The sequence below is a fragment of the Astatotilapia calliptera genome, chromosome 3, assembly GCF_964374335.1.
Source record: "Astatotilapia calliptera chromosome 3, fAstCal68.1, whole genome shotgun sequence".
Taxonomy (NCBI): Eukaryota; Metazoa; Chordata; class Actinopteri; order Cichliformes; family Cichlidae; genus Astatotilapia; species Astatotilapia calliptera.
Window position 1 is genome coordinate 46,714,925 of NC_137424.1, and position 25,085 is coordinate 46,740,009.

The following is a 25,085-nucleotide window of genomic DNA, read 5'->3' on the forward strand; positions in this document are numbered from 1 at the left end:
AACTCTATTTTGTCATTTATAAATGTTTAGTAGTCATAAATAAATGGTGTCATGCTTTACACTTTACAATAAGGCTCCCATTTGGCATTTATAAATGTTTATTTGTCATTAATAAATGGTTTTATGCTTTACACTTTACAATAAGTCTCCCATTTGGCATTTATAAATGTTTATTTGTCATTAATAAATGGTTTTATGCTTTACACTTTACAATAAGGCTCCCATTTGGCATTTATAAATGTTTATTTGTCATTAATAAATGGTTTTATGCTTTACACTTTACAATAAGTCTCCCGTTTGGCATTTATAAATGTTTATTTGTCATTAATAAATGGTTTTATGCTTTACACTTTACAATAAGGCTCCCATTTGGCATTTATAAATGTTTATTTGTCATTAATAAATGGTGTTATGCTTTACACTTTAAAATAAGGCTCCCATTTGGCATTTATAAATATTTATTATTCATTAATAAATGGTGTTATGCTTTACACTTTACAATAAGTCTCCCATTTGGCATTTATAAATATTTATTATTCATTAATAAATGGTTTTATGCTTTACACTTTACAACAAAGCTCCAATTGATAGTTGTGGATATTTATAATGCATTTATGAAGTACAATTTTATATGATAAAAAATATGTTTACAAATGCTGATTGTGCTTACAGGATAGTAACTTAGTCTGAAATGTTTAATATAGCAACTCTAGATAAAATATATAGGTGAACACATTTGGCTCACTATTTGGCTCACTTTTTCTCACCCTTAACTAATGCATAATAAACCATTAATAATGGTTTATAAAGCATTTACAGATTAATTAATAATATAGCTATAAACTATTTATTAGCATCTATAAGGGGAGACTTATTGTAAAGTGGTACCCATGGTTGTAACATGGTTGGTTATAACATGGTTATAACATGGTTGGTGATAACATGGTTATAACATGTTTGGTTTTAACATGGTTATAACATTGTTAAAACATGGTTGGTTATATAATGGTTATAACATGGTTGGTGTAACATGGTTATATAGTTGGTTATAACATGGTTATAACATGGTTGGTTTTAACATGGTTATAACATTGTTGGTTGTAACATGGTTATATAGTTGGTTATAACATGGTTATAACATGGTTGGTTACAACATGGCTGGTTATAACATGGTATAACCAACATAGCTGTCATAATAGTTGCACTGCACGTTTGTGCAGCATTCTGCAATACCTGGCAATAACAGTGATATCGTCCCTGGGTGGGCTTGAACCACCAACCTTTCGGTTAACAGCCGAACGCGCTAACCGATTGCGCCACAGAGACTGACAATGCACAACCCACAGGTGTCGAGACTGGCCTGGGGACTGGGGGAGGGTGTTCCGGTCTTTTTGGTTGTGGGGTAAACGATTGTGCAACAGAGACTGAGTAAAGCCAAGCAGGGGCGTCGAGAGAGGACCGGGTGGCTGGATGGAGGTGCTCTGGTACTTCCTCTCCATACCGCCTTGATTGTTTAAAATATGTGATTGTAGGTAATGAACTTGGCAGCAAGTATGCAGTTGCGGACGAACAACACCACCCCAAAGATGCATGTCACCCTTGATAAAACGGTTGACTGCGTTCATCAAACGACCGAGTCTAGCATGGATGCTATTGTGAAACAAAAGCAGTGCTTTTTCAGGATGCAGTTGCACTGCACGTTTGTGCAGCTTTCTGCATTACCTGGCAATAACAGGGATATCGTCCCTGGGTGGGGATGATATCCCCACGTTGTATTCACCACAAATAAACCCATCTAAAAAAGAAATTGATCAGTTTTTGGACAACATAACTCTTCCAAAATTATTAGACACTCAAGCAATGGCACTGGATTCACCACTGACACCAGGTGAACTCCAGGAAGCCCTGATAAGTATGCCCAATAATAAGGCTCCAGGTCCAGACGGCTTTCCTGCAGAATTCTACAAAGAATTCTGGTCGATTCTAGCACCAGTTTTCTACAGAACGTTGTTGGAAATTAAAGAAAAGGGCAGACTTCCATCAAATATGAATTCTGCAAACATTAATCTCCTGCTAAAACCAGGCAAAGACCCTGTATATCCCTCAAGCTATAGTCCAATATCCCTTATAAATGTAGACCTTAAAATAATCTGCAAAGCTCTCTCAAAGAGACTGGAGAAAATAACCCCCATCTTAATTCATCCTGACCAAACTGGTTTCATAAAAGGTAGGCACTCATCAACAAATACACGTAGATTACTTAATTTGATAGACTACTCATACAGTAAAAACCTATAAACTACAATATTCTCTTTAGACGCAGAAAAAGCATTTGACAGAGTTAACTGGAAATTTCTATTTGCAACTTTACACAAATTTGGTTTTGGATCCTCTTTCATAAACTGGTTAAAAATATTATATAATTCCCCAACAGCTTGTGTTAGAACAAATGACCAGACATCCTCCAGCTTCTGTCTCTTGAGGGGCACCAGGCAGGGATGCCCACTCTCCCCTTCACTGTTTGCAATTTTTATTGAACCACTAGCAGCAGCAATTAGACAGAATTCAGTAATTAAGGGCATAAAATGCAAGAACGTGGAACATAAAATCAGCCTTTATGCGGATGATGTGTTACTCTTTCTCCAAAATTCACAAACCAATATCTCTGGGGCGATTGAATTGATAAACTCTTTTGCAAGAATATCAGATTACTCAATTAACTGGTCAAAATCTACAGTTCTACCGATTAATTGCTCCCTCCATAATTCCTCTTCTACACCACTGCAATCGGGAAATATAAAATATTTAGGTATTAATGCTTCTCCCAAGCTTGCAGATCTAACTAAATTAAACCATATCCCACTTTTAAAGAAGGTAGAAAATGATCTGGCTAGATGGAAATATCTACCCATATCACTCATGGGAAGGGTTGCCGCTATAAAAATGATGGTCTTACCAAAAATAAATTATTTATTCTCAATGATCCCAACTAAACCACCACAAGATTGGTTCAGATCGCTAGATTCATGTATGTCCAAATTCCTTTGGAAAAATAAACCCCCACGTATAAGCTTAAAAACACTACAAAAGACCAAGGATAAAGGAGGACTAGAACTGCCTAACTTTCAGCATTACTTCTTAGCCAACAGGCTTCAGTTTATCTGAGGATGGCTAAAACATACCCTCTTAGATTAACCTTGACTAGACGTAGAACAAGCACTTTGCAATAATCTAGAGATCTCAGACCTACCATTTATCAGCTCAAACATCCAACGACATGAATGCTTTAAAAGCATCAACATCAGCTCTTCTCTGACAGCATGGTGGGAGTTTCTAAAATTGACGGCGTCTTCATTAATCCCATGCAAACGTACACCTATCTGGAACAACCCTGACATATTACAAAACAATAATATAATAAACTTTTCAGATTGGAGTGGTAAAGGAATCAAATATTTAGAACATATACTAGAAGGAACAGAATTTATCTCATTTGACAGACTAGTTACACAATATGGGATCAACAAGAAAAGATTTTTAGAATATCAACAAATTAAATCCATAGTAAAAAAGAAATTTAAACCGGGTCAAGTTGAACTACAAACACCACCAAGTGTGGTTCAATTTCTTACTCTTAAAACCCCCAAATTACTATCCAAAATATACAGAATGTTTTCTAAAACAGATGAATCAATATCACTTCCTATTGCAAAATGGGAAGCGGATTTATCAGTTAACTTAGACCTAAACTTCTGGTCTCAGATTTGCTTAAAAACCTTTCATCTAATTAGAAATCCCAGTCTTCAATTAATATAATACAAAATATTACATAGAGTGCACTATACAGGTCATCGGATGTTCAAGATGGGCTTTACGTCTACCAACAACTGCTCACACTGCCAAACCAATTCACCGGACAATTATATCCACGCTCTTTGGTTCAACACTGGTTATAACATGGTTGGTTATAACATGGTTGTAACATGGTTGGTTATCACATGGTTGTAACATGGTTGATTATAACATGGTTATAACATGGTTGGTTATAACATGGTTGTAACATGGTTGGTTATAACATGGTTGTAACATGGTTGGGTATAACATGGTTATAACATGGTTGTTATACCATGGTTGGTTATAACATGGTTGGTTATAACATGTTTATAACATGGTTGGTTATAACATGGTTGTAACATGGTTGGTTATAACATGGTTGTAACATGGTTGGTTATAACATCTGGTACTTCCTCTCCATTAGAGATGGCACGATACCACTTTTTTATGGCCGATACCGATACCGATATCATAAATTTGGATATCTGCCAATACCGATATGAATCCAATATAGTGTTTTTTAATCAACAAAACTGTTTTTTTAAATATCTTGCTGAATTTTGTATAAGTTCATACTCAAGTTAAAAACAACAACTACACTAAAGCTATTCTGTTATACCTGTATACAAAAATATTTCATAGTTCAGCAATACTGATCAATCTAATAAACTTAAACCTACACCATCCTCCCTATTCTGGTATTTTGAAGAGTACTTAGCGTAAATATTAAGCAACCTAACTAATAGGGTTCCAATTCCCAGTAACAACAAAAATAAATAAATAAAAAATAGGGAACCACCCCTCACGCTCCACCTCATGATGCTTAATCGACGTAATCAACCTTAATTTGATGCAGTGTGGGAAGAAAATGCACAGAAATCAATTATTTTTCAAGAAATATTAAATAGATTCAACATCTTTCTTCAACAAAATTGCAGACTGCACAGATGGTACCTTCCCAAAGGAAAAAGTACTATAGCTTACTAGGGTATATATATTAGACTTAATAGTCACTATATACAGTAATTGACTTCTATTCCTTTTACATCAAATTAAAACTTTGGGTGTCAGATAATTATTTATTAAAAGCTAGAAATTTTAAATGAGAATAAGAAAGAAAAGTCTGTCTTTGTGCCCCCTTTTTCCTGTTCATGCCCTATCGGCCCCCCTGGCTAAACTGCTAGATCCGCCCCTGCACAGTTACCAGCGTCAGCTACGTAGAAAAAGATCCTGGTGTAGAAAGTGATATTAAATCAATTCTAACAACAGCTTATCAAGCTTAAAACGTGCTGCTGTTGTTCAGCCGCTGGTTTCCTCTTTCTGGTGCAAAGTGGGCCAAAAACAAACAAGAGAGACGGACTCGCGACAGAAAAGCTGATCAGCTGATCATTAAGCAGTTTCACAATTGAAGTAGCAGCCGGAGAGCGAGAGGCAGTCGCTTGTTAAGCTTAATGCAGGAATGCTTTACAAACATTCAGAGATGGACTTACACACTTGCTTTACTTCTCTCGGGGATACCTTTGTCGGAGATGAAATGCCGGGTTGCTAGCGAAGCTCCAAATGCTATCCAGACCACCGACAGGTCCCGCATGCCACAGCCGCTCTATCAAGTGATGCATACTGCTCCAACGTGCTAACGTTCTGAGGTAAGTTACGGCATGTTGCAAGTTTTGTGAGGTGCTTTCGTGATATTTAATGGATCGGATTACATTTTTTATTTTTCTCCGATATCCGATCCAGTAATTTAGGTCAGTATCGGACCGATGCCGATACGTAATATCGGATCGGTCCATCTCTAGTTGTAACATGGTTGGTTATAACATGGTTATAACATGGTTTGTTATAACATGGTTGGTTATAACATGGTTGTAACATGATTGGTTGTAACATGATTGGTTATAACATGGTTGTAACATGATTGGTTATAACATGGTTGTAACATGGTTGGTTATAACATGGTTTGTTATAACATGGTTGGTTATAACATGGTTATAACATGTTTGGTTATGGTTGATTATAACATTGTTAAAACATGGTTGGTTATATAATGGTTCTAACATGGTTGATTATAACATGGTTATATGGTTGGTTATAACATGGTTATATGGTTGGTTATAACATGGTTGGTTATAACATTGTTGGTTATAACATGGTTGGTTAAAACATGGTTGGTTATAACATGGTTGGTTATAACATGGTTGGTTATGACATGATTGGTTATAAGATGGTTATAACATGGTTGGTTATGACATGATTGGTTATAAGATGGTTATAAGATGGTTGATTATAACATGGTTATTACATGCTTGGTTATAACCAACATAACAGTTGCACTGCATGTTTGTTCAGCATTCTGCATTACCTGGTAATATAACAGTGATATCGTCCCTGGGTGGGCTTGAACAACCAACCTTGAACCACCTAACAAGAGAATTCTGAGTAAAACCAAAGTTACTTTCCCTAGTAACTAGTTACTCTGAAAGTAACGAGTAACTTGAAGTAACTGAGTTACTTTTGATAGAAGTAACTAGTAATGTAACTAAGTTAAAAAGTGACTTACCCAACACTGGTTATAACATGGTTGTTATACCATGGTTGGTTATAACATGGTTGATTATAACATGTTTATAATATGGTTGGTTATAACATGGTTGTAACATCGTTGGGTAGAACATGGTTGTAACATGGTTGGTTATAACATGGTTGTAACATGGTTGGTTATAACATGGTTGTAACATGGTTGGTTATAACATGTTAGGATTCAACATAGTTATAACATGGTTGGTTATAACATGGTTGGTTATAACATGGTTGGTTATAACATGGTTGGTTATAACATGGTTGGTTATAACATGGTCGGTTATATAATGGTTATGACATGGTTGGTTATAACATGGTTGTAACATGGTTGTAACATGGTTATATAGTTGGTTATAACATGGTTATACTGTTGGTTATAACATGATTGGTTATAACATGGCTATAACATAGTTGGTTATAACATGGTTATAACATTGTTGGTTATAACATGGTTGGTTATAACATGGTTGTTTATAACATGGTTGGTTATAACATGGTTATAACATGGTCGGTTATATAATGGTTATAACATGGTTGGTTATAACATTGTTATAACATGGTTGGTTATATCATGGTTATGACATGGTTATAATATGGTTGGTTATAACATAGTTATAACATGGTTGGTTATAACATGCTTATAACATGGTTGGTTATAACGTGGTTATAAGATGGTTGGTTATAACATGATTGTTTATAACATGGTTGGTTATAACATGGTTAGTTATAACATGGTTATAACATGGTTGGTTATAACATGGTGGTATCATTGTTGGTTATAACATGGTTATATGGTTGGTTATAACATGGTTATAACATGGTTGATTATAACATGGTTGGTTATAACATTGTTGGTTATAGCATTGTTGGTTATAACATGGTTAGAACATGGTTGTCACATCGTTGGTTAGAACATGGTTGTAACATGGTTGGTTATAACATGGTTATAACATGGTTGGTTATAACATGTTAGGATTCAACATGGTTATAACATGGTTGGTTAGAACATGGTTTTAACATGTTTGGTTTTAACATGGTTATAACATTGTTAAAACATGGTTGGTTATATAATGGTTATAACATGGTTGGTTATAACATGGCAATAATATGGTTGGTTATAACATGGTTGGTTATAACATGGTTGGTTATAACATGGTCGGTTATATAATGGTTATAACATGGTTGGTTATAACATGGCTATAACATAGTTGGTTATAACATGGTTATAACATTGTTGGTTATAACATGGTTGGTTATAACATGGTTGGTTATAACATGGTTGGTTATAACATGGTTGGTTATAACATGGTTATAACATGGTCGGTTATATAATGGTTATAACATGGTTGGTTATAACGTTGTTATAACATGGTTGGTTATATCATGGTTATAACATGTTATAACATGGTTGGTTAAAACATGCTTATAACATGGTTGGTTATAACGTGGTTATAAGATGGTTGGTTATAACAAGATTGGTTATAACATGGTTGGTTATAACATGGTTATAACATGGTTTGTTATAACATAGTTGGTTATAACATTGTTGGTTATAGCATTGTTGGTTATAACATGGTTATTACATGGTTGGTTATAACATGGTTGGTTATAACATGGTTTGTTATAAAATGGTTATATGGTTGGTTATAACATGGTGGTAACATTGTTGGTTATAACATGGTTATATGGTTGGTTATAACATGGTTATAACATGGTTGGTTATAACATGGTTTGTTATAACATGTTTAGTTATAACATGGTTGGTTATAACATTGTTGGTTATAGCATTGTTGGTTATAACATGGTTGTAGCATGGTTGGTTATAACATGGTTGGTTATAACATGGTTTGTTATAACATGGTTATAACACGGTTGGTTATAACATGGTTGGTTATAACATGGTTATAACTTGGTTGGTTATAACATGGTGGTAACATTGTTGGTTATAACATGGTTATATGGTTGGTTATAACATGGTTATAACATGGTTGGTTATAACGTGGTTTGTTATAACATGGTTGGTTATAACATGGTTGGTTCAAACATGGTTGGTTACAACATGGTTGGTTATGACATGATTGGTAATAAGATGGTTATAAGATGGTTGGTTATGACATGGTTATAACATGGTTGGTTATAACATGGTTATAACATGGTTGTTATACCATGGTTGGTTATAACATGGTTGGTTACAACATGTTTATAACATGGTTGGTTATAACATGGTTGTAACATGGTTGGTTATAACATGGTTATAACATGGTTGGTTATAACATGTTAGGATTCAACATGGTTATAACATGGTTGGTTATAACATGGTTATAACATGTTTGGTTTTAACATGGTTATAACATTGTTAAAACATGGTTGGTTATAACATGGCAATAACATGGTTGGTTATATCATGGCTATAACATGGTTGGTTATAACACGGCTATAACATAGTTGGTTATAACATGGTTATAACATGGTTGGTTTTAACATGGTTGGTTATAACATGGTTTGTTATAACATGATTATAACATGGTCAGTTATATAATGGTTATAACATGGTTGGTTATAACATGGTTGTAACATGGTTGTAACATGGTTGGTTGTAACATGGTTATATAGTTGGTTGTAACATGGTTATACTGTTGGTTATAACATGGCTATAACATAGTTGGTTGTAACATGGTTGGTTATAACATGGTTGGATATAACATGGTTGGTTATAGCATGGTTGGTTATATCATGGTTATAACGTGGTTGGTAATAACATGTTGTAACATGGTTGGTTATAACATGGTTGGTTATACCATGGTTGTAAGATGGTTGTAACATGGTTGGTTGTAACATGTTATATAGTTGGTTATAACATGGTTATACTGTATGTCATAACATGGTTTGTTATAACATGCCAATAACATGGTTGGTTATAACATGGCTATAACATGGTTGGTTATAACATGGGTATAACATGGTTGGTTATAACATGGGTATAACATAGTTGGTTGTAACATGGTTGGTTATAACATGGTTGGTTATGACATGTTTGGATATAACATGGTTGGTTATTGCATGGTTGGTTATATCATGGTTATAACGTGGTTATAACATGGTCGGTTATATAATGGTTATAACATGGTTGGTTATAACATGTCAATAACATGGTTGGTTATAACATGGCTATAACATGGTTGGTTATAACATGGGTATAACATAGTTGGTTGTAACATGGTTGGTTATAACATGGTTGGTTATGACATGGTTGGATATAACATGGTTGGTTATTACATGGTTGGTTATATCATGGTTATAACGTGGTTGATAATAACATGGTTGTAACATGGTTGGTTATAACTTGGTTGTAACATGATTGGTTATAACATGGTTGTAACCTGATTATAACATGGTTGGTTATAAAATGGTTATAACATGGTTGGTTATGACATGGTTATAACATGATTGGTTATAACATGGTTGTAAGATGGTTGTAACATGGTTGGTTGTAACATGTTATATAGTTGGTTATAACATGGTTATACTGTATGTCATAACATGGTTGGTTATAACATGGCTATAACATGGTTTGTTATAACATGGGTATAACATAGTTGGTTGTAACATGGTTGGTTATAACATGGTTGGTTATGACATGGTTGGATATAACATGGTTGGTTATTACATGGTTGGTTGTATCATGGTTATAACGTGGTTGATAATAACATGGTTGTAACATGATTGGTTATAACATGGTTGTAACCTGATTATAACATGGTTGGTTATAAAATGGTTATAACATGGTTGGTTATGACATGGTTATAACATGATTGGTTATAACATGGTTATAACATGGTTATCACATGATTGGTTATAACATGGTTATATCATGATTGGTTATAACATGGTGGTAACATTGTTGGTTATAACATGGTTGGTTATAACATGGTTGGTTATAACATTGTTGGTTATAGCATTGTTGGTTATAACATGGTTGGTTATAACATGATTGGTTATAAGATGGTTATAACATGGTTGGTTATGACATGATTGGTTATAAGATGGTTATAACATGGTTGATTATAACATGGTTATAACATGTTTGGTTTTAACATGGTTATAACATAGTTAAAACATGGTTGGTTATATAATGGTTATAACATGGTTGTTTATAACATGGCAATAACATTGTTGGTTATAACATGGCTATAACATGGTTGGTTATAACCCGGATATAACATAGTTGGTTATAACATGGTTATAACATGGTTGGTTATAACAATATTTGGTTATAACATGGTTGGTTATAACATGGTTGGTTATAACATGGTCGGTTATATAATGGTTATAAAATGGTTGGTTATAACATGGTTGTAACATGGTTGTAACATGGTTGGTTTAAACATGGTTATATAGTTGGTTATAACATGGTTATACTGTTGTTTATAACATGGTTGGTTATAGCATGGTTCGTTATATCATGGTTATAACGTGGTTGGTAATAACATGTTGTAACATGGTTGGTTATAACATGTTATAACATGGTTGGTTATAACATGGTTGGTTATACCATGGTTGTAACATGGTTGTAACATGGTTGGTTGTAACATGGTTATACTGTATGTTATAACATGGTTGGTTATAACATGTCAATAACATGGTTGGTTATAACATGGCTATAACATGGTTGGTTATAACATGGCTATAACATGGTTGGTTATAACATGGGTATAACATAGTTGGTTGTAACATGGTTGGTTATAACATGGTTGGATATATCATGGTTATAACGTGGTTATAACATGGTCGGTTATATAATGGTTATAACATGGTTGGTTATAACATGTCAATAACATGGTTGGTTATAACATGGGTATAACAAATGGGTATAACCTAGTTGGTTGTAACATGGTTGGTTATAACATGGTTGGTTACTACATGGTTGGAAATAACATGGTTGGTTATTGCATGGTTGGTTATATCATGGTTATAATGTGGTTGGTAATAACATGGTTGTAACCTGATTATAACATGATTGGTTATAACATGGTTATAACATGGTTGGTTATAACATGGTTATAACATGATTGGTTATAACATGGTGGTAACATTGTTGGTTATAACATGATTGGTTATAACATGATTGGTTATAACATTATTGGTTATAACATGGTTGGTTATAACATGGTTGGTTATAACATTGTTGGTTATAGCATTGTTGGTTATAACATGGTTGGTTATAACATGGTTGGTTAAAACATTGTTGGTTATAACATGGTTTGTTATAACATGGTTGGTTATGACATGATTGGTTATAAGATGGTTATAATATGGTTGGTCATGACATGATTGGGTTATAAGATGGTTATAACATGGTTGATTATAACAAGGTTATTACATGCTTGGTTATAACCAACATAGCAGTTGCACTGCACGTTTATGCAGCATTTTGCATTACCTGGCAATAACAGTGATATTGTCCCTGGGTGGGCTTGAACCACCAACCTTGAACCACCTAACAAGAGAATTCTGAGTAAAACCAAAGTTACTTTCCCTAGTAACTAGTTACTCTGAAAGTAACAAGTAACTTGAAGTAACTGAGTTACTTTTGATAGAAGTAACTAGTAATGTAACTAAGTCAAAATTTTAAAGTAACTTACCCAACAGTGGTTCTAACATGGTTGGTTATAACATGATTGTAACATGGTTGGTTATAACATGGTTGTAACATGGTTGGTTATAACATGGTTATAACATGGTTGTTATAACATGGTTGGTTATAACATGTTTATAACATGGTTGGTTATAACATGTTTATAACATGGTTGGTTATAACATGGTTGGTTATAACATTTTGTAACATGGTTGGTTATAACCTGTTGTAACATGGTTGGTTATAATATGGTTATAACATGGTTGGTTATAACATGTTTATAACATGGTTGGTTATAACATGTTGTAACATGGTTGGTTATAACATGTTATAACATGGTTGGTTATAACATGTTATAACATGGTTGGTAATAACATGGTTGGCTATACCATGGTTGGCTATAACATAGTTGGTTGTAGCATGGTTGGTTATAACATGGTTGGTTATAACATGGTTGGTTATATCATGGTTATAACATGTTTGGCAATAACGTGGTTGGCAATAACATGGTTGGTTATAACATGGTATAACCAACATAGCAGTCATAATAGTTGCACTGCACGTTTGTGCAGCGTTCTGAAATACCTGGTAATAACAGTGATATCGTCCCTGGGTGGGCTTGAACCACCAACATTTCGGTTAACAGCCGAACGCGCTAACCGATTGCGCCACAGAGACTGAGTAAAGCCAAGCAGGGGCGTTGACAGAGGACCGGGTGGCTGGATGGAGGTGCTCTGGTACTTCCTCTCCATACCGCCTTGATTGTTTAAAATATGTGATTGTAGGTAATGAACTTGGCAGCAAGTATGCAGTTGCCGACGAACAACACCACCCCAAAGATGCATATCACCCTTGATAAAACAGTTTACTGCGTTCATCAAACGGCCGTCCTGGTTATAACATGGTTATAACATGGATGGTTATAACATGGTGGTAACATTGTTGGTTATAACATGGTTATATGGTTGGTTATAACATGGTTATAACATGGTTGGTTATAACATGGTTTGTTATAACATGGTTTGTTATAACATGGTTTGTTATAACATGGTTATAACATGGTTGGTTATAACATGGTTGGTTATAACATGGTTATAACATGGTTGGTTATAACATGGTGGTAACATTGTTGGTTATAACATGGTTATATGGTTGGTTATAACATGGTTATAACTTGGTTGTAACATGGTTTGTTATAACATGGTTATATAGTTGGTTATAACATGCCTATAACATGGTTTGTTATTACACGGCTATAACATAGTTGGTTATAACATGGTTATAACATGGTCGGTTATATAATGGTTATAACATGGTTGGTTATAACATTGTTATAACATGGTTGGTTATATCATGGTTATGACATGGTTATAACATGGTTGGTTATAACATAGTTATAACATGGTTGGTTATAACATGCTTATAACATGGTTGGTTATAACATGGTTATAAGATGGTTGGTTATAACATGGTTATAACATGGTTGGTTATAACATGGTGGTATCATTGTTGGTTATAACATGGTTATATGGTTGGTTATAACATGGTTATAACATGGTTGGTTATAACATGGTTGGTTATAACATTGTTGGTTATAACATTGTTGGTTATAACATGGTTATAACATGGTTGGTTATAACATGGTTGGTTATAACATGGTTATAACATGGTTGGTTATAACATGGTTGGTTAAAACATGGTTGGTTATAACATGGTTGGTTATAACATGGTTGGTTATGATATGATTGGTTATAAGATGGTTATAACGTGGTTGGTTATGACATGAATGGTTATAAGATGGTTATAACATGGTTGGTTATAAAATGGTTATTACATGCTTGGTTATAACTATAGCTGTCGAAATTAAAGCGTTAATTGCGATAATTAAATTTTGGAATTAATTACGTTAGAATATTTAACTATTTAGCGCAACACTTAGATAAGTTTCTCCCATAATTCCACTTGATTTGTTTACCGCGCCACTGAAAATGGAGAAGCAGGAACAGGATGGCCTTCTGGATGGGGAATTTAAATACAAGAAGAACATAGATGGGACAATAAACAAACGCGTTGTAATTTGCACTCACTGTAGTAAAGAGTTTCAATTTCACCGTTCAAATTCGACCTTAAAATACCACCTTAATGCCAAACACGCGTTTGTCGGGGCAGCAGCTTCACCCGGCCTGCGTCAGACCACTCTTAGTGAACGCAGGCCACTCGGTAAGTCTTCTTTGGACAAACTGACCAACGATATAGCCAAATGGATAGCAAAGGACTGTAGACCGCTAAGCATTGTGGAGGACAAGGGCTTTGCGGATGTTTTAAAGGTTGCATCTCAGGACGCGTCCTACAAGCCCCCAGCGAGAAGCACAATAACAATTCGAATCCACGAACTGTATGAAACAGAGAAAAAGAAAAAAGAAGAGGCTTTAGTTCACACAGAATGCGTGGCTCTGACAGGAGACCACTGGACATCATTGAGTAATGACAATTACCTGGGAGTTACTGCGCATTTAATCACTGAAGCATGGGGTCTGACATCCTTTGCGCTGACTATAATGAAAACGGAAGAGCGGCACTTTGCAGAGGCTTGTGCAGAGCAGTTCCAGACTGTTGCTCGCAGGTGGAGAATTGAGGAGAAGGTGACAACAGTAGGCACGGACAGTGCGCGCAATATGATCGCCGCGGCTCGCATCATGCCATTCAATCACATGCCGTGTACCGCGCACATTCTACAGAGATGCATCACAGTGAGTCTCGCAGACAGTGGCTTTGTCACTGCGCTGGCCAAATGCCGCAAAATTGTTGGCCATTTTAAGCACAGCCCAGCAAACACAGCAGAGCTGAACGCAGAGCAGGTGTCACTGGGGCGCAAGCAGGAGCCGTTGGCCCAGGACGTGCCTACGCACTGGAACTCCACGCTGGAGATGGTGAAGCGCTTGATCCGCAACCAAACTGCAGTAACCGCGACTCTGGATAAACAAAAGCATAAACTTGTCCTCCTGACGCCTCCAGAGTGGGACAAACTCCAGAGACTGGAGACACTTCTAGAGCCCTGCAGGTGAGCCTGTCATTGTGACCATAATTGTAGGTTTAGATTAAATGTATCAAACATACATCTTAAATCAGTTTTGTTATTATGAAAATGTCTTATTTAAAAAATTAATGAAATCAAATATTTTATTAATATTACCTAGTATTAAAAAGCTTTTTTTAATTTGCTGTCTTATCTGTGTGTGTGTGTATTCCACTGCAGATATGTGACTGAACTGCTGGGAGGAGAGGCCTACGTCTCCTGCTGTGTAGTTCTACCAGCCTTCTGCCACCTGCGCCGTGTCATGGAAGTAACTGATGAGGACCCTGCATATGTGATGAGGTTTAAAGAGAAGTTTAAGGAAGACCTTGCTTCCCGCCAGGAACATACCAACTATGCATGGCTCCAGATCGCAACTGCACTGGACCCACGTTTTAAAGACCTACGCAGTGTGCCCAAGACTGACAGAGAAGCAGTGTGGACCACACTGGCAGGCATGCTGCATGAAGACTCTCCTAGAAGATCACGCACTGCAGAAGAAGGTCCAGCCAAGAAGAGGCTGAGCCTGCTGCAGATGGACTCTGACTCTGAGTCAGAGGAGGAGGTACAGCATGACAGAGCCATACAGCGCTACAGAGCAGAGCCCTGCACTGCCTTAGAGGACTGTCCCTTACAGTGGTGGGCAGCTCATGCAGGAGCCCACAGCCAGCTGGCCCGCCTTGCTCGCAGATACCTGGCCACTCCTGCCTCCACAGTGCCCTGTGAGAGGCTGTTCTCTGTAGCAGGGCACATTGTGAACAAGAAGAGGTCTGCTCTGCACTCAGAGAACGTGGACAAGTTGGTTTGTCTCAGCAACTGGCTGAAGGATGAGTAGACCAGAGGACCGTGTGTTTAGAGCTTGTTCTATGGTTGAATGTGATTTAAACAATACTTTTCACTGTTGTTCATATTTTTTTGCACTAATCTACCTTACCCAAAAGGATGATTGGAATTTTTTTCTATTTTGCCTGTTGAATTAGGCCTATGTTCTGTGAACTTGAAGATGTATATGGATAAAACAATGTGCTAGAGTTAAACGGGTGGAAAACATTCAGTAAAAATCCCTCACAATTATTTGAAGCCCTGTTCTGCTTGTACTGCTTGTACTCACAATTAATAATAAATAAAACAAACAAGTGTGTTAAAAACCACTATCTGTCCCGATTTTTACACATATATACACATATACACATATATTTCGAGTTGCGATTAATCAATTTTTAGGCTGTGATTAATTCGCTTCCAGCACAACACCCAGCCTACGTCAGACCACGCTGAGTGAAAGCAGGCCACTCAGCGTGGTCTTAGCATTAAATAACACTAACAAGTGTGTAAAAATCCGCTATCTGTCCGTATGTTTGCACACATTTTGGTCATATTTCGAGTTGCGATTATTCATGATTAATTAATTTTTAGGCTGTGATTAATCTGATTAAAAATTGTAATCATTTGACAGCCCTAGTTATAACCAACATAACACTTGCACTGCACGTTTGTGCAGCATTCTGCATTGCCTGGCAATAACAGTGATATCGTCCCTGGGTGGGCTTGAACCACCAACCTTGAACCACCTAACAAGAGAATTCTGAGTAAAACCAAAGTTACTTTCCCTAGTAACTAGTTACTCTGAAAGTAACGAGTAACTTGAAGTAACTGAGTTACTTTTGATAGAAGTAACTAGTAATGTAACTAAGTTAAAATTTTAAAGTAACTTACCCAACACTGGTTATAACATGGTTGGTTATAACATGGTTGTAACATGGTTGATTATAACATGTTGTAACATGGTTGGTTATAACAGGTTATAACATGGTTGGTTATAACATGGTTATAACATGGTTGGTTATAACATGGCTATAACATAGTTGGTTATAACATGGCTATAACATAGTTGGTTATAACATGGTTGGTTATAGCATGATTGGTTATATCATGGTTATAACGTGGTTGGCAATAACATGGTTGGTTGTAACATGGTATAACCAACGTAGCGGTCATAACAATTGTACTGCACGTTTGTGAAGCGTTCTGCAATACCTGGCAATAACAGTGATATCGTCCCTGGGTGGGCTTGAACCACCAACCTTTCGGTTAACAGCCGAACGCGCTAACCGATTGCGCCACAGAGACTGACAATGCGCAACCCACAGGTGTCGAGACTGGACGGGGGACTGGGGGAGGGTGTTACGGTCTTTTTGGTTGTGGGGTAAACGATTGTGCAACAGAGACTGAGTAAAGCAGAGCAGGGGCGTCGACAGAGGACCGGGTGGCTGGATTGAGGTGCTCTGGTACTTCCTCTCCATACTGCCTTGATTAATTAAAATATGTGACTTGTAGGTAATGAACTTGGCAGTAAGTATGCAGTTGCTGAAGAACAACACAACCCCAAAGATGCATATCACCCTTAATAAAACGGTTGACTGCGTTCATCAAACGGCCGTCCTGGTTATAACATGGTTGGTTATAACATTGTTGGTTATAACATGGTTATAACATGGTTGGTTATAACATGGTGGTAACATTGTTGGTTATAACATGGTTATATGGTTGGTTATAACATGGTGGTAACATGGTTGGTTATAACATGGTTGGTTATAACATGGTTATAACATGGTTGTTTATAACATGGTGGTAACATTGTTGGTTATAACATGGTTATATGGTTGGTTATAACATGGTTATAACATGGTTGGTTATAACATGGTTATAACATGGTTGGTTATAACATGATTGGTTCAAACATGGTTGGTTATAACATGGTTGGTTTTAACATGGTTGGTTATGACATGATTGGTTATAAGATGGTTATAAGATGGTTGGTTATGACATGGTTGGTTATGACATGATTGGTTATAGCATGGTTGATTATAACATGGTTATTACATGCTTGGTTATAACCAACATAACAGTTGCACTGCACGTTTGTGCAGCACCTGGCAATAACAGTGATATCGTCCCTTTGTGGGCTTGAACCACCAACCTTGAACCACCTAACAAGAAAATTCTGAGTAAAACCAAAGTTACTTTCCCTAGTAACTAGTTACTCTGAAAGTAACGAGTAACTTGAAGTAACTGAGTTACTTTTGATAGAAGTAACTAGTAATATAACGAAGTTAAAAATTTAAAGTAACTTACCCAACACTGGTTATAACATGGTTGGTTATAACATGGTTATAACATGGTTATAACATGGTTGGTTATAACATGGTTGTAACATGGTTGGTTATAACATGGTTATAACATGGTTGTTATAACATGGTTGGTTATAACATGGTTGTAACATGGTTTGTTATAACATGGTTGTAACATGGTTGGTTATAACATGGTTGTAACATGGTTGGTTATAACATGGTTGGGTACCACTTTACAATAAGTCTCCCCTTATAGATGCTAATAAATAGTTTATAGCTATATTATTAATTAATCTGTAAATGCTTTATAAACCATTATTAATGGTTTATTATGCATTAGTTAAGGGTGAGAAAAAGAAAAAAAACTGACCGGTTTCTTGCCAAATAGTGAGATAATTTGTGTTCATCTATATATTTAATCTAGAGTTGCTATATTAAACATTTCAGACTAAGTTACTATCCTGTAAGCACAATCAGCATTTGTAAACATATTTTTTATCATATAAAATTGTACTTACTCTGATAAAACAGAAACTCTAATTATTGCTCCAGACCATATGGTCCCAGAAATTAGACAGCATATCAGCTTCTTAGACCCTTATGTAAAATCAAGCCTTAGAAATCTCGGTGTCTTATTTGACAGCTCGATGTCGCTCGAGCAGCATTCTAAGCAGCTAGTCCGAAACTGTTTTTATCATTTACGGAATATTTCTAAACTCAGACTAATGGTATCAAAGCTTGAACTTGAGATGATTATTCATGCTTTTATTTCTTCTAGTTTAGACTATTGTAATGGCCTTTTTACTTGTTTTAACAAATCAGCCTTAAATCGTCTTCAGACTGTGCAGAATGCTGCAGCACGTCTCTTAACAGCCACCAAGAGAAGATCGCATATCACTCCAGTCTTGGCCTCCCTTCACTGGTTGCCTGTAAATTTTAGGTTTCAGTTTAAAATTTTAGTTCTAACCTTTAGGGCCCTGCATGGTCAGGCTCCTCAATATTTATCTGACCTGCTGAAATCACATACATCTTCTCGGGCTTTAAGGTCATTAGATCAGAGACTGTTGGTGGTACCACGCACTCGTTTTAAAACTCCTGGTGATCGGGCCTTTCAGACTGTGGCACCACGGTTGTGGAATTCTCTCCCACTGTCTCTTCGCTGCACGGACTCCATTGATTGTTTTAAGAAACAGCTGAAGACATTTTTATTTAGAAAAGCATTTGATTAATTTCTTCTTATGCTGTTTTTATAGTTTTATTGTTTTACAATGTTTTATTTACTGTTATATTGTTTTATATTCCCATTTTCTGTGTTGTAAAGCACTTTGTGATTTTTATCTGTGAAAAGCGCTATATAAATAAATTTTACTTACTTACTTACTTACTTACTTACTTCATAAATGTATTATAAATATCCACAACTATTAATCGGAGCTTTGTTGTAAAGTGTAAAGCATAAAACAATTTATTAATGAATAATAAATATTTATAAATACCACATGGGAGACTTATTGTAAAGTGTAAAGCATAACACCATTTTTTAATGAATAATAAATATTTATAAATGCCACATGGGAGCCTTATTGTAAAGTGTAAAGCATAAAACCATTTATTAATGACTAATAAATATTTATAAATGCCAAATGGGAGCCTTATTGTAAAGTGTAAAGCATAAAACCATTTATTAATGACAAATAAACATTTATAAATGCCAAATGGGAGCGTTATTGTAAAGTGTAAAGCATAACACCATTTATTAATGACAAATAAACATTTATAAATGCCAAATGGGAGACTTATTGTAAAGTGTAAAGCATACAACCATTTATTAATGACAAATAAACATTTATAAATGCCAAATGGGAGCCTTATTGTAAAGTGTAAAGCATAAAACCATTTATTAATGACAAATAAACATTTATAAATGCCAAATGGGAGCCTTATTGTAAAGTGTAAAGCATAACACCCTTTATTAATCACTAATAAACATTTAATTGCCAAAAGTGAGTCTTAAATGTATAATCAGTGTTGGGGAGTAACGGAATACATGTACCGCCGTTACGTATTTAAAATACAAAATATGAGTAAATGTATTCCGTTACAGTTACCGTTTAAAAAGGTGGTATTCAGAATACAGTTACTTTGTTGAAATAAATGGATTACACTGCGGTACTTTCCTGTTTCATTTTGTCGCGGGTCAGGACTGTTTGGGTTTTGTTCGACAGCTACGTTCTGTTGTTCCAGGCGGCAGCGTTACGGTTGCCATGGTTACAGGGTGACGCTCTCTCTCTCTCTCTCTCTCTCTCTCTCTCTGCGACTGTGTGTTTCCTGGGTGAGAGAGCGCCTTTTCGTTGTTGTTGTTGTTGTGCTAAGCTAACAGGCAGAATGCTACAAGCATAGCTCTAAAGAATGTAGCATCATGGGCAGTGTAGTCCGTGCTGCAGGGAGAATGGACTGCCATACACGTTATGGGTCTGTGAGCGCGAGGAGGGAGAAAAAGGGGAGTGGAAAGGTACGAGTGGTCATCGAGGAAAAACGGGAGCTGGAAGCATTTAAATATAATAATAACCACTTCAGCCAAGAAGAGAGCCTGACGAGCCCAGTTGTAAGTAAGCTATTACAGTTTTTTCTGATTGCTTAAGCACATTTTTTGTAACTATTGGCTAATTTTGCAAAACTCTTCACACAAATAAGAAAACCTGTCACCCAATAATCAAAACATTGTAGTTCTCTTGCAAACGCGAACACAGCTAGGTTAACTCTTCACACCTTCGTAAAAATGGTGTTTCCGTATCAAACAGTACACACAAGCCATCATCTACTAAGCACACAATGCGCCAACTGCACACTGATGGTATGAATACAAAACACATCTGGCTTTTGCTGTCTCTGTGCACAAGGTAGGCTATGTCAGTTTGAGCTCATACTTCTGTCATAGATCCATAAGCATAGAGGGATCCAAACTTCAAGTACTGGTGTTTATTCAAACACATCAAAACAAACACAAGTGTTTATTTCCAAGTATAGGATTATTTGCAATCGCCATAATGACTATATGGGTTACTTGGTCTGCAGTGAACATGCTTCCTCTGCCCCCAGCATCTGGTCATCTAGCAATTCTGTAAAGTAACAATTTCAGTAATTTTACATCAATGGTATTGGTGTGTTTCTCATTGGCATATGGCAGTGCTACAAATCTTTGTGCGAAGTGACTGTACTAACCGATTCTCATTTCAAGATGTCCTTATGGTACTTGCTACAGTGTAGCGGCTCGAGTTAGGCTGGACCCGTTGGCCAGCTACCCTCAGGGTCATTCCACGGTTGATTACATGGTCCACTATTGTAGCTCTGATGTCATCAGCAATTCTATTTCTTACTCTTCCTACCCTTCCTCTCCCCCCTCCTCATCTTCCTCTCCCCCCTCCTCGTCTTCCTCTTGCTCCTCCTTGTCCTTGTCGTCCTCTTCGTCCTACTTCTTCACCTCCACGTCCTCTTCCTCTGCGTCCTCTACTTCTCACTCTTTCTGCTCCCTCCATTGTACTCCGCACACACAGCTTACCTGTATTGTAGTGCTTAGGCTGATTGCAAAGTGAACTAATTATCTAAAAAAGTTTTCACATGTGAAAGTGTGCCAGACAGTTGGCAAATTAGTGTTAATGATAGCCATACATGTGTATACTTTTGCTAGGAGTGTGTTGGAAATTTGGTAATTGAGTGTTGTGCAGTGAATTGTGCCTACAGTTTTGCAAAGTGTGTGTTACAAAATTGCAAACTGAGTGCAAAGCAGTTTTTGTGCTTTTAGTTTTGCAAACTCAGTGAGTGGTTTTGCTATAAGTCTGAATAGTTTTAGAGATTGTGCTACAGGAATCACAGTTAGGGTTTAAGCATTCAGAAAAAACTGTAACACTAATTTGCCAACTGTCTGGCACACTTTCACATGTGAAAACTTCTTTAGATAATTAGTTCACTTTGCAATCAGCCTAAGCACTATAATACAGGTAAGCTGTGTGTGCGGAGTACAATGGAGGGAGCAGAAAGAGTGAGAAGTAGAGGAGGCCGAGGAAGAGGACATGGAGGTGAAGAAGTAGGATGAAGAGGACGACAAGGACAAGGAGGAGCAAGAGGAAGACGAAGAGGGGGGAGAGGAAGATGAGGAGGGGGGAGAGGAAGGGTAGGAAGAGTAAGAAATAGAATTGCTGATGACATCAGAGCTACAATAGTGGACCATGTAATCAACCGTGGAATGACCCTGAGGGTAGCTGGCCAACGGGTCCAGCCTAACTCGAGCCGCTACACTGTAGCAAGTACCATAAGGACATCTTGAAATGAGAATCGGTGAGTACAGTCACTTCGCACAAAGATTTGTAGCACTGCCATATGCCAATGAGAAACACACCAACACCATTGATGTAAAAATACTGAAATTGTTACTTTACAGAATTGCTAGATGACCAGATCCTGTGGGGCAGAGGAAGCATGTTCACTGCAGACCAAGTAACCCATATAGTCATTATGGCGACTGCAAATAATCCTATACTTGGAAATAAACACTTGTGTTTGTTTTGATGTGTTTGAATACACACCAGTACTTGAAGTTTGGATCCCTCTATGCTTATGGATCTATGACAGAAGTATGAGCTCAAACTGACATAGCCTACCTTGTGCACAGAGAAAGCAAAAGCCAGATGTGTTTTGTATTCATACCATCAGTGTGCAGTTGGCGCATTGTGTGCTTAGTAGATGATGGCTTGTGTGTACTGGTTGTTACGGAAACACCATTTTTACGAAGGTGTGAAGAGTTAATCTAGCTGTGTTTGCTTTTGCAAGAGAACTACAATGTTTTGATTATTGGGTGACAGGTTTTCTTATTTGTGTGAAGAGTTTTGCAAAATTAGCCAATAGTTACAAAAAATGTGCTTAAGCAATCAGAAAAAACTGTAATGATAGCCATACATGTGTATACTTTTGCTAGGAGTGTGTTGGAAATTTGGTAATTGAGTGTTGTGCAGTGAATTGTGCCTACAGTTTTGCAAAGTGTGTGTTACAAAATTGCAAACTGAGTGCAAAGCAGTTTTTGTGCTTTTAGTTTTGCAAACTCAGTGAGTGGTTTTGCTATAAGTCTGAATAGTTTTAGAGATTGTGCTACAGGAATCACAGTTAGGGTTTGAGCATTCAGAAAAAACTGTAATATTTGTTTATGTATTTTTTATTTTTTTGCACTAAGTAATCCCAAAGTACAAGAATTTGTATACACACCATCCACTGATACACATACAATAGTAATGCTAATCTACTCGGTCTTCTCCATTTGGCCACATGTTCTCATCCACATCACATCTTATGTCATCTAGGGCAACACACCTAGGAAAGAATCTTCTGGCATGCCAGAATTGAAGGAGTTGAAAAATTGAAGGAGTAACACCTGTGTAGATGTTCATCTACAATGAGAATAAGCTGTGGCTGGTTAAACTGCATTTTTAGATTTAAAATATGTTTCAATAAAATATTGTTGTTGAATTTTGCTGTCTTTTCAAGTTTTGCATTGTGTTATTGTTTTGGCCATAAGTTTAACAGTTTTGAAAACAGTATGTAAGCACATGCAAAATGTCCTGTACGTACAAATATTTTTGGCAGTTGTTGTGTCTGAGTGAGAAGATGATTCATGAAATTTGAGAGATGTAGTCATTGAATGCATTTTGTGCCAAAACAATGATAACTGATCCTCAGTTTAGCCCACATAGACTTCTGTTGTGCTCACTGTGTGAGGAGTTTTGCAAACGTGACCTAAGTATTGAGAAATGTGTCCTAGCGTCTGTAAAAAACTGTAATCACTGAGGACTTACCTAATACAGTTATAAAGACAGTATTACTGTTCTTTGTATAATGTGACTCCTTCCAGCTACCAGAGCACTGATATTCACCACTTTGATCTGCAGAGCTAATTTTGAATGTGTAGACTTTGTATTCACTGTAGGGGACATACTCTCGACCATCCTTCTTGATTTCGTAATACCAGTCAGTGTCTCTTCCTTCATTCATGTCACACTTGAAGGTAACAAACTCTCCAATGAAAAAACTGGACGAGCTGGGTTCAATAGTTAGCACAGCATCTAGAATCCAACACAAACAATCAGACAACAGACAATCTGAAACACTTTATGCTCAAGGCAGAATGTTGATTGATTATTAATACTTTATTTATGTAGAGTCATACAGGTTGAGAATAATCTTTGCTAAATAAAAAGGAAGAAATAGAAAAAGTGAAAACTGTTCAGTCACCTTGAGCGTGTCCACTGCAGACGAGCATACAGAGCACTACAATAAAGACAGAAACTTCAGACATTATCAAACTAAAGACACTCAAATCATGTGAGTGTTTTGTTGATGTTAGATTTGAAATGTAACATAAATAAAACACTGTTGGTAATGATGTGTCTCATTTCTTGATCATTAGTGAGTTAATGACCTTCTTAATTGACAATCCCACTAGGGTTTAAAGTGCAGTCGCTTTCTTACCAAGCTCCTTAAAACACTTGGAGATTTACATCTACTATGATCTGAGTCAGTGCACTAAAATAGAATCCAGTCTACAAACAAACATGGTGATAACAAAACATTAGTGTCCTAAAAACGGTACAGTCCATCCTCTTTGGGCAACAGATGAACGACTGGCTTCCAACAGGGAAATGATCTCCCCAGTATTTCCTTTATGTATTTGACTTTTCAGTACTTATCTCAAAATGTATTTTTGAGATCAATGACATCTCAAAAATTGATGTCATTGACAAATTGTAATAGGTCACTTCTCTCAACAAGAATTTCTCTAGAAGGT

General features: G+C 36.4%; 1 protein-coding gene and 3 non-coding genes across 4 annotated transcripts; 1 reads left to right on the plus strand and 3 right to left on the minus strand.

Moving 5' to 3' along the window:
* Positions 1 to 1,252: 1,252 nt before the first annotated feature.
* trnan-guu (transfer RNA asparagine (anticodon GUU)) lies at positions 1,253 to 1,326 on the minus strand. The gene has a single exon. It is a non-coding gene; the product is annotated as a tRNA-Asn (tRNA).
* An 11,327-nt stretch (positions 1,327 to 12,653) lies between these two features.
* Positions 12,654 to 12,727, minus strand: trnan-guu (transfer RNA asparagine (anticodon GUU)). The gene has a single exon. It is a non-coding gene; the product is annotated as a tRNA-Asn (tRNA).
* A 1,290-nt stretch (positions 12,728 to 14,017) lies between these two features.
* LOC145425425 (E3 SUMO-protein ligase ZBED1-like) lies at positions 14,018 to 16,061 on the plus strand. The gene is made up of 2 exons (XM_080298446.1): positions 14,018 to 15,110; positions 15,306 to 16,061. The coding sequence occupies exons 1-2, from the start codon at positions 14,038 to 14,040 to the stop codon at positions 15,955 to 15,957; spliced, it is 1,725 nt and encodes a 574-aa protein (XP_080154572.1). The 5' UTR covers positions 14,018 to 14,037; the 3' UTR covers positions 15,958 to 16,061.
* Positions 16,062 to 17,178: 1,117 nt separating this feature from the next.
* On the minus strand, positions 17,179 to 17,252 carry trnan-guu (transfer RNA asparagine (anticodon GUU)). Its single transcript has one exon. It is a non-coding gene; the product is annotated as a tRNA-Asn (tRNA).
* Between the last annotated feature and the right edge of the window lie 7,833 nt (positions 17,253 to 25,085).